General features: G+C 46.6%; 1 protein-coding gene across 1 annotated transcript in view; it reads left to right on the top strand.

Annotated features, from left to right (window-relative positions):
• The window catches only part of ptpn20 (protein tyrosine phosphatase non-receptor type 20), a gene marked incomplete at both ends in the record, with an annotated part of 35,612 nt that overhangs the window by 1,408 nt on the left and 22,651 nt on the right, over positions 1-11,553 (top strand). The window contains 15 exon segments of the mRNA XM_084458759.1: positions 217-282; positions 562-741; positions 1,293-1,368; positions 2,630-2,707; positions 3,177-3,252; positions 3,789-3,954; positions 4,610-4,681; positions 4,919-5,093; positions 6,422-6,557; positions 6,698-6,836; positions 7,797-7,949; positions 8,447-8,632; positions 9,014-9,173; positions 9,975-10,230; positions 10,783-10,865. Coding sequence (XP_084314885.1) covers positions 217-282; positions 562-741; positions 1,293-1,368; positions 2,630-2,707; positions 3,177-3,252; positions 3,789-3,954; positions 4,610-4,681; positions 4,919-5,093; positions 6,422-6,557; positions 6,698-6,836; positions 7,797-7,949; positions 8,447-8,632; positions 9,014-9,173; positions 9,975-10,230; positions 10,783-10,865 — 2,002 coding nt within the window.

The following is an 11,553-nucleotide window of genomic DNA, read 5'->3' as shown; positions in this document are numbered from 1 at the left end:
GTTCACTGTACACTTGTTTTGGACGGACAGATGTCAGATGGCCAGATCATTTTATGGGCCGCTTTTCCTAGAAACAGATTACGCCTGGCTTTATTTATTTTTAGAAACTGTCAGTGGAGATTCTTGGCTGAAAGAGCTGTGTCTGTGAAACCAGCCTCATGTGTCATACAGTAGCTGTATTTGTTTGGGTGATTAAATGATTTGTTCCTCTGCCAGATGCTGGTGTATTCGTTAGGTATGACTCTCTACTGGGCGGTCGACTACCACCTACCTCAGAATCAGGTGGGTTCCCTTTATGCTTAAAAACTCACCAAACTGTTGACTCTGTGTTCTCTAGTCTAGGTTCATCAATCACACTCTCTCTCCTCTTCCACGTCTCCTCCTCTTCCCTGCCTCCTCTGTTCTCCTCTCTCTTCTCCCTTCTCTCTCTCTTCTCTTCTTCCCCATCTCTCCTTCCTCTCTTCTCCTCTCTCCCTATTCTCTTCTCCTCTCTCCCTCTGTCCTCTCTTCTATCTCCCTCCTCTCTTCTCCTCTCTCCACTCCTCCCCCTCTCTCTCCCAGCCAGTGCCATTGAGCGACCATCTGAACAGCCTGCTACTGAGCATGTGCGAGGACCTGACCCACCGTAGAGTGAACCTGAACTCCATCCTGGAGGCGTGTGAGTCTCAGCACAAGACCTCGCTCCTCCCCCCACCCAACAGAGTCATCAGACAGCTGGTAGAAGATGTCTTCCATGACTCAGTGAGTCTGTCTATGTCTCTCTAGCAATCTCCCACATTTCATCCTTCTATCTATCTATCTATCTATCTATCTATCTATCTATCTATCTATCTATCTATCTATCTATCTATCTATCTATCTATCTATCTATCTATCTATCTATCTATCTATCTATCTATCTATCTATCTATCTATCTATCCATCCATCCATCCATCCATCCATCCATCCATCCATCCATCCATCCATCCATCCATCCATCCAATCTATCTATCTATCTATCTATCTATCTATCTATCTATCTATCTATCTATCTATCTATCTATCTATCTATCTATCTATCTATCTATCTATCTATCTATCTATCTATCTATCTATCTATCTATCTATCTATCTATCTATCTATCTATCTATCTATCTATCTATCTATCTATCTATCTATCTATCTATCTATCTATCTATCTATCTATCTATCTACACACCTTGGAGTGTTTCAATGTAAATTACTGATCAAATGACGACGGTAAACATCACAAAAGTGTCTTGTTTGTTTGTTTGTTTGTTTGTCTGGCAGGTGGACCACGGATCTCAGCCGGAGAGCGTTGTTCATCTGAGTGGGAGGAGCCAGATGATCAGAGAGAGGCTTCATGGTATAAAACCTTCCGTTGGTCATATAGCTACATGGATAAAAGTATTGTGCCACCCATACATTACACCTACAGAGGCTTTTATGACATCCCATTCTAAATTCATAGGCATTAATATAGAGTTGGTCCCCCTTTGAAGCTATAACAGCTTCCACTCTTCTGGGAAGGAGTGTGTGTCTGTGGGAATTTTTGCCCATTGATGCCCGAGAGGGCCTAGCTTGCAATCTCTGTTCTAGTTCATCCCAAAGGTGTTGGATGGGGTTGAGGTCAGGGCTCTGTGCGGGCCAGTCAAATTCTTCCACACCAACCTCACCCAACCATGCCTTTATGGACCTTGCGTTGTGCACTGGGACACAGTCATGCTGGAACAGAAAAGGGCCTTCCCCAAACTGTTCCCACAAAGTTGTAAGCATAGAATTGTCCAAAATGTCTTGGTAAGCTGAAGCATTAACATTTCCCTTCACTGGAACTAAGGGGCCTAGGCCAACCCCAGAGAAACAACCCCAGACCATTATCCCTCCTCCACCAAACTTGGTGTGTCCCAGTACTTTTGTCCTGTATTTGTACTGTAACACCTTGTATCTCTCAGCCTTGGGGGGGGGGGGGGGGGCAAGGTGGAACCTGTCTAGATTCTAATCTAATCAGATTCTGTGAGGATCATCTTGTTTTCTAGAATGTAGCATTGACACAAAGCTGGTAAAAAGGTTGTCTGGATCCTGTGGCCGTGCAGGAGTACGCAGGTCCGGCCAGCATGACCTCCCAGTGAAGCCTTTCCTTCATCTCTTTACTGGGTTCAACCTGAACACGGAGCAGGATTAGGCCCCAGTGAGAACCTGTAATCAGGGACTGAGCAGAGTTAAACTCTCCTCTCAGACACAACTCTGGGCCAACATCTCTCTCTCCCTCTCTCTCTCCCTCCCCCCCCCCCCCCCCCCCCGTCCTCTCACTCCCTCTCTCCCTCTCTCTCCCCCCCCCCCGTCCTCTCTCTCCCTCCCCCCCCCCCCCCCCCGTCCTCTCACTCCCTCTCTCCCTCCCCCCCCCCCCCCCCCGTCCTCTCTCTCCCTCTCTCCCCCCCCCCCCCCCCCCCGTCCTCTCACTCCCTCTCTCCCTCTCTCTCCCCCCCCCCCGTCCTCTCTCTCCCTCTCTCCCCCCCCCCCCCCCCCCCCTCTCTCTGTGAGACAACGTTTCCGTGTGTAACCGTGTTGTGGAACCTTGCTCCTGTCCCTCCTCTCTGTCCTGCGTGTCACCTGGCTTCCCCGGGCAGGTAAGCGGGGTCCCTACCCGGACTACGCTGAGGCGTGTGCGCCAGGACCCGAGGGCAGGAGGTTTTCTGAAGACTCAGGTGAGCGGGGGGACGAGGGGGCGGGACCCATCACCATACCATACCATTATATTTATAGAGCACATTTAAAAACAACAAAGTTGACCAAAGTGCTGTACAAGTCAAACAATAATAACACACAAAGAGCACATAGTAAAACATACGCAGTATGTCACATGAAAAAGGACAAGTCTCTTAGGCCATGTCAGGAAAACGCCAAAGAATATAAGTGTGTTTTGAGGCGTGATTTAAACACCTGCAGAGTGGGGGCCTGTCTCACTCAATCACTCACATCACTCAATATAGGATCAAACAGGAGAGGTTGGATGTTATTGGATAGAGGCAGGGATTAAAGATGTCTAATTGATACATTTAGGTAGCTTCTTAGTTTCGTCTAACAAATGAAACAAGTCAAATTGAATAGTAAAAGGTGACTGCTGCTTGGTTCTTACAGTATCTGCGTGTCCGGGTTTTGGTGTGTGTTCTCTAGGAAGCTTACCTCACAGACCCTGGAGACAAAGACCGCGGAGCTCACCCACCCCGTCATACCCCCTCAACACAGACAGGTACACACACACACACACACACACACTGACACACGCACATGCTGACACCGACACTTACAGTACACATACACAATTACACATACTGTACACACAATGGCACACACACATACAGTACATACAGGTACACACTAGCACATGGACTATACTTATACCAGAGCTTTGATTGGCCAGTTAGACCGCCCACCTCCACAGGCAGATTCACGGTGTTGACAGATAAGGGCTGTCTCTCTCTCCTCTCGCCAGTCACAAACACTCAAATACAAACCACTACACTACAAATACAGCCCTGGACAGCACCTGTGGGGTTTGACCCTAAGTTACGCAGCGACGCCGTCTGAGTGACTGGCTCCTCTTTCCCCAAAAGAATTGCTTACACCATCCTTGTTTGACTTTCTACCTCTCCCTCTCTCCCCCTCTCTCTTTACTTCTCCCTCTATCCCTGCCTCTCTCTCTCTTCTTCTTCTTCATCTTCTTCTTCTTCTTCTTCTTTTCCTCCGTTCTCTCTCTCTCCCCCTCTCTCTCACCCCCCCCCCCAGACTCCCACGTGGCCTCTTCCACAGAGACAGCAGCAGCAGCTCTCTCTACCGGAGCCCCTACCTCGACGTGCCCCCCAAGACCACCGCGCCGGCCGCGCCCAGGCCCCATAGCCCCTCCCTCACTTTCAGCGAGTCCTCCCTCAGCCTCGCCCAGAGGAAGGCCAAGGTAGGCGGAGCCTCGCCTCGCCCACGCAGCTCATCTCCAGACCCTGTGTGGCAGGCGGGGGGGGGGGTGTTCCTTCCTGGATGTACTCATAACGCTGACGTCTTATGCAGTGGAATGAATCTCTCTGAATGATCTGCTACGACTTCTTCACTTCCCAGTATTTATCATGTGTTCCATCCTCTCTAGCGTAAAGCTTATAACCGTCCATCTGTGTGGAACTTTAGTTAAATAGATTGCTTTGTTTTGTGTTTTTTGAAAATGGAGAATATTGTAATTCATCTTTCCTGAATAGCATTTGGAGAGAGGTGAGAGCTACAGTATGGCGGTAGCTGTGCTGAATTGCCCTTCTGGGATCAATAAAGTTGTCTGAATCTGAATCCTAGCTAGGGTCTCCTCGGCAGGGAGGTCAGACACCGGTCCCCTCACATCCACTTTAGTTTTAATGACACTGATGGCTCGCCGCAAAGTGTGTAGCGCAGGTAGGGGAGGAGGTGTGTAGAGAGTCAAGGCGGCTGTATACACACACACACATGCACACACCACTAGGTCAGTGAGGAGGTGAGATGTACAGTAGACAGCGTATGCATGTGTGTTGTGAAGACGCATGTGAGTGCGTCTAGCAGTGTTTCCACGGCGCATGCGTTTGTCTCGCCAGGCTCTCGGTCCTGAGTTCATCAGGATGGCGGAGGAGCAGCATGTCATCGTAGAACTCCCCGGATCCATCGTGGTGAGCCTGCCGTTTTTTCACAACTTTGTTCTACTTCTCTCTCAGAATGATGTTTTCATGGCCATCTTGTTCTTTTCTATGTTCCGTAGCTCTTTCAGTCAAAGGCAGGTAGAATGACTTTCTTCGTCCTCTTACATCTGTCTTTGTGTTGATTTTCGTTCATGTGTCTGTCTGTCTGTCTGTCTGTCTGTCTGTCTGTCTGTCTGTCTGTCTGTCTGTCTCCGCCCCCTCCCTCAGTCTAAGAAGGGCCGTTCGTGCGTGTCCCAGAGGGAGGTCAGTGTCATCATGCCCAGTGGACAGACTGTGTCAGTGCGCTGTGACATGAGGTCCAGAGGAAGAGACGTGTTCGACATGGTGGTGGCTCACGCTAACCTGGTGGAGCATTTCTACTTCGGACTGGCCTTCCTCGACGGTGAGTGTGTGTGTGTGTGTGTGTGTGTGTGTGTGTGTGTGTGTGTGTGTGTATGTGTGTGTGTGTGTGTGTGTGTGTGTGTGTGTGTGTGTGTGTGTGTATGTGTGTGTGTGTCTGTCAGTCTGTGTTATTACCAGGATCAACCTTTGCTCATAAACGTGTACCATTATTTATTCATTCATCATTACCTCCGGCCAGGATGAATTTTCAAGAAATTCTGTAGTGTTGTATCATGGGCCAAGGGTGAACATATTCAATTTCAGAATGGATCTGAATCACAGGGCGGATCCACAAATTATTTTTTCACTTTCGTTATTAACATTGCGTGATAGGACTTATTAATACTTCCGACCGACCACCAGGGGGCAGCAACAACTACCTTTCTCCATGAAGCTACACCTGTCCAAATGTGGAATCAGCAGGATTTTAGTAGAAGATACCGCACATGCTGGATGCACCGAGATGTTAACCGAGTTGCTACAGTATAAATAGTCATACGTGATGAAAGTTTCTTCAGTTTACTATGCACTATGCACACCAACTAAATACTATAGATCTGCTATCACTCTAGCTTAGCCCATCCAATTAACTTATCTGCTAGTCTTGATACCCATTGGAGCAATCAGTAATTGGCTATTTAATCCATTATGCTATAGGCCCGTCTCCCCCCCAGAACATAGCAGACATGTTGTGTTTAGCAAGTCCCGTCTGATAGCTTGGTTTGGCTAATTGTTTGCAAGCTAGCTACAGTAGCTGCTACTATTGGGTGGACAATAGAACACACGAATGTTGGGCAAAGCTGAGCAACAGAAAAAGAATAGGCTGGCAAGAGGTAATAGTTCAGTGTTTGTATCAGGACAACCGCACTGATCTCGGGCAACGCTGCAACTCGTCGCAGCAGATGAGCAGGAAAAATAATTCTATAGTAGGCAGCTGGAAAGCTGGGGGCGGGGTTCTATTCGGAGCAGTATTTCTATTGGCTGGTGTATTTTATGTTAAAATTAGCCAAAACGTAAATGAATTAAAAACCCAAGCCCTGCCATGTTCTGTCTGCGACCCCTGCGGATACACGTGACAAATATGAACGCTGTCGGACCGACAGTGCCCAAGGAAATGTTGTGAGGGACAGACAGACAGGCTGAGGCTAGCTCATTTATGTGTTAGATAGGGCTTATTTTCATTTTTCCTTCTTATATTATCCACCAAAGTGCCATCAGGTGTTTATTGATATTGCGAGGTACATGCTGATGACATGCATCACGGACGGAGGTCTGTGTCGCCCGAGTGCCCTTTTGTACTTTGTCATATTTTTGTGTATGCTCTCTTAGATGATGAATATTTCTTCCTGGACCACGAGACCAAAATCTCCAAAGTGGCTCCTGACAGTTGGAAGAAATTACAGTCGTCCTCCTTCCTGGTTTATCTACGAGTCAAATTCTTTGTTGATGACATCTCCTTCATTTTGTAAGTAGGCTACAGTCTTTACCCCGTTCAAATTTCTCAGATGTCTTTGTTATGGACAGGCTAGTTGTTTAGACCACTTGCAGGGTGAACATTTAACGAATACAAAATAAACTCGACTGTTCTGCTCTCCGGTGCTCCAGGCACAGGATGACCCGTCACCAGTGCTACTTACAGCTGCGCAAGGACATCCTGGAGGACAGGCTGTACTGCAACGAGGAGACAGGCATGTTCCTGGCCGCCCTCGCTCTCCAGGCCGAGTTTGGGGACTACATGTCTGAGGTAGGCTTGAAGACACCCAGAGAACCAGACAGAAACAGGTAGAAACAGGTTTCTGCTTGACCTACGCTGCTCACATATTGAACACCTTGCCTAGACAATAGACAATAACAACTCATATTTGCCTATACAATAGACAATAACAATTGACTCTCTACAACTGTATACTTGAATTTTAATAATTGTACCGCCTATATTACGGTCACAGTCACAGTCATCCATGATTGGATGGAATAAATAGATGAAGGTCAATTTGATAGACTGCTAGACTACAGATAGTAAATTGCCAGATTGGGAACCTTATAATGTCTAGCTGTGTACCTAGGAACTGGAATGAGGAATTGATTAGTGCTCATAAGATATTGGACAAGCGATAACAAGAATTCCAATGTAACTGTACTAATTATATATGGCAAATACATTTGCTATTCTATGCTGTACTGTACTTTAGTTCCAACCTGAGGTTGATTAATAACATCAGTCATCATGACCTGGAGATCCCGTTGTGGAGGGCAACGTTGTCTTAATAAATATATGTGTTCATGTGTTGATATGTGATGGAGCAAGCAAGTGTGCAGGCCTTTATTTCATCTATTGGAGCTACATTGTGTGTAGTGACTATGAGTGTGTGACTGTGTGTGTGGTTATGATGTGGGTGTGTGTGTGTGTGTGTGTGTGTGTGTGTGTGTGCGTCTGCGGCCGTGCACCTGTGCGTGTGTGTGACTGAGTCTCCCAGTGGCATACTCTTCTTTAATTGCTCCCAATGAGCAGGTTAGCACCTTGCATGGCAGCTACCGCCATTGGTGTGTGAGTGTGTGTGTGAATGGGTGAATGAGAGGCCATTGTAAAGCGCTTTGAGTGCCGCTAAGGTGGAAAAGCGCTATATAAGTGTAGTCCATTTAAATCAACGCCTGCCAATGATCTCTGGATGAATGTGATGAGTCAGAACTGTCCCTCCTCCAGCTGTACGGTAAGAACTACTACCAGCCAGAGCACTACCTGTCCAAGAGGCTGCGTGAGCGGATGGCCCTGCCCATCCTGAGAGAGGAGCTGCCCACGCTGCACATCAAACACGCCCACATGCTGCCGGAGGAGGCCGAGACGGAATACCTGAAGGTACAGTACTGTACTATAACACACACGTACACACACACACATACACACACACACACACATACACACACAGGGATACATACATACATACATACAGGGATACATACATACATACAGGGATACACACACACAGGGATACACACACACACATACAGGAACACACACACACGCATACAGGAACACACACGCATACAGGAATACACACACACAGGGACACACACACACACAGGGAAACACACACACACACACACACATACTGTATAGGAATACACAAACATACACACACACACACACACACACAGGGGAACACACACTGTAAGTACAAGGTTGTTTTCGCCTATGTGAAGGAGAAACACGCGCACACACAAACACAGGGGAACACACATTATAAGGACAAGGTTGTTTTGTCCTATGTGAAGGAGAATAACACACACACACACACACACACACACACCTCTCCATGACCCCACCTTGTTACCCACCCACCCCGCCTCCCCCAGATTGCCCAGCAGCTGCCGGAGTACGGGGTGGTGTTCCACCGGGTGGGCCGGGACAAGAAGCCCGTGGTGGGGGAGCTGGTTCTGGGGGTGTGTGCCAAGGGCATCATCGTGTACGAGGTGAAGAACCACCTCCGCGTCGTCGCCAGACGCTTCCTCTGGAGGGACACGGACTCCATCTCCACCGGGGTACGAACCAGCAGCCGTCTGCTTACCCGTGTTCCAGGCCTGAGTCAAGTACTACAGTATTTGCAAGTACTTGTAATATTGTCAAGTACTTGGGGTGCACTTATTATTTATTTTAGCATATATAATGCAGAGAAACCAACGGGCCAGTCCCAAAAGTGCCAGCTGAGAGGCAAATTCAATTCAATTCAATAACCTTTATTTAAACTCGAAGGACACTGAGGTTGCCCTCATTTACAGTGACGACGAGTAAAAGATCATACTGAAGTCTGCTCTGTTTAATGTCCGAGTACCTGTTATCTAGTGATTTCTACCTGTGTATAGTAACTGTACAACGCATCAATGAACTATGCAGTATCCTGTGATTTGTCTGTGTGTCTCCAGAGACGTAAGCTGACTATAGAATGTGGGCCCAGTGGCAAGAAGCACAGCTTTGTGACGGAGAGCTCCAAGATCGCCCAGTACCTCCTCAACCTCTGCTCCGCCCAGCACAAGTTCCACAGCGAGATGACCTCACGCCAACTCAACCACGGCCTGGCACAAGGTGGGCACTTGGCTTGGAAAAATGGTTCTAAAAGAGTTTTTTGGGCATACCTGTTGCTGCCAAATCCACCCCGGGATTATTTAAGTATTATATATTATTATAAGTTTATCTTATCTTATCTTATCTTATCTTATCTTATCTTATCTTATAAACCCTCTGAAAAACAGATTCTATGTTGAACCATTTCCTTGAATCATACCTTGAAACAGCTGTTTTCAGGGAAGATTGAAGGACCCTTTATGGTTGTAACTATCAACAAAGATTCAACTAACCATCTCCTAACCCTTGACCTTAAAGTCGCACTGAAATGAAAAAAGCATTCTGTCCCATTTTGGTTCACATAATTGGTCATAGTGTTCACCTATTCAACGATGTATGCCAAAAAAATTACAAAATTCTACTTTTGTTGTAATCTTATATCAAAGTATATAATTTCTTCCTGGAAAACGGTAGGTCACGTGCAATGACGACAACAGGTACCTTAGATTTTAGGCCAATAATCTCACGACATCCACCCGTCAATCAACGCTATCCTTCTATCGAATCCGTCTAAAGTTCTTAAAACCCGTCCACTTGTCAATGTTCCAATCAAATTCCTCTAAACATATGTCCCACCCTCATAGCCTGTTTGCGTCGGAAATACGTCAAACTACGGAAGTTAAGATGATCTCAAACGTTCGTTTCAGTGCGACTTTAACCTTTTGTTACATCTCAACACAGGTGCAGTGTTTACTTGTTGATTCAGTTAAAACCCTAAAGTATACTGTAACCTTAACCCACCGCTGATTCTGTGCCCCCCAGATGAAAACATCGAGAGGTACATGTCCATCTGCCGTTCTCACATGAACGCCCACATGAAGCACATGTCCTGCTCCGAGGGCGGCCTTAACATGGTGGGGCTGACGGCGGGCCCGTCCGATTCGTTCAGCAAGTCATGTGACAACCTGAGCGCCAAGATGGAGGCACGCCTGCGCCAGCAGAGGAAGCTGAGGGAGCGGAACGTGGAGCTGCCGGAACCGCGGGAACTCCGAGACCTGGACTGTCATCCGAGCTGGAGGTAGATGGAGGATTAGTGTCTGCCACCTCTGCTGTAGACTGGAATCTTACTTAGGTGCATAGATGACATACGTTGTTGCATCTCATCTCATCTCGTCTCATCTCATCTCATTGCTCTTTCTTGGTCAGCTTGTTGTAAACAAGACTCACAAGGAGATATTTGTTGTGCGGCCAAACACAAAACAAACAGTCAGTACACATGACATCACTACACATTCAATAAATATATTTAAATACATCAAAAGTGTAGAGCTGCTAAGTGGTAAATATTATTGCACTGAACTGTATTTAGTTTACTTAAAACATTCAAAACACCCAAACCAGCTTTCAGAGTCCAGAGCTCAACCGGGAGATTGCAGTGGATGTAAATTAATGTTTAAATCTGTTGCTCTTTATCTTTATTGAAGGTATTCTCCCTGTATTGGGTGGAAATACTGTAGCTTCAGAATAGTGCTTAGAAGGCTAGAGCTCATGCTGAATCTGTTTGTATAAACATCTCAGTAGAAGCAGTGTTGTGTGACTGTCATACGGACTAAGTGTTGGTGTGCTGCAGCTCTCCTCCAGACCCCAGGATCATGTCCAGCGTCTCCCTCCAGAAGCGGGACTCAGAAGGCACCTCCTCCACCTCCATACGAGGTGAACCCTCCACCTTAGACCTTCTCCTGCAGACCCACTACTATAGCATAACCCCAACCACTAATGCTGCGTTCACACCAGGCGCGGCGAGAAAATTTGCGCCGCCCAGTTCGCCCCAATCTCGCCGCGGGATCCAATGGGTTGCCGCGCGAATCCGCCGCAGAAAGTTCAAAAAATTGAACTTTTGCGAATGTCGCAGCGTGTGTGTAAATCCCAGAGGAAAAGTGAATGGGGTTTGCAAAAAATGTTGAAAGATAGAGAGCGCCAGTTCTAAAAGAAAACATCACTGAAGGTTACAGTAGTTTTGTGAATTTTGAAGCCCTCAGTTGGTTCTGAAGTCGATCCTGTTGAGATAATGCGAACCATTATTGAACAGAACTACAACAACAGTCAAATGGGCGCCATATTTTTCATAACCTAGCACTAAAGATTGTGACATTACAAAAGCCTTGTTAGCTCAATCTTATTGTAACTAAGATATCTGTTGAATTTTTTTTTTTTCCTTGAAACAGACTGAGCTACTACAAACACAAATTTCACATGCATTTTTATAGCTTGCCCACACTTCATCCTAGGCACAGGTAGCCTATTAGAGTTATGAATATAATAGACAATTTTAACTGTGCAAAGTAGAATTAGAATAATACAGACAATTGTATATGTGCAAATATGTGTGTATATGATGAAA

This window comes from Borostomias antarcticus (genome assembly GCF_949987555.1).
Source record: "Borostomias antarcticus genome assembly, chromosome: 25".
NCBI lineage: Eukaryota > Metazoa > Chordata > Actinopteri > Stomiiformes > Stomiidae > Borostomias > Borostomias antarcticus.
This window is presented reverse-complemented; position numbering and strand designations above follow the sequence as displayed.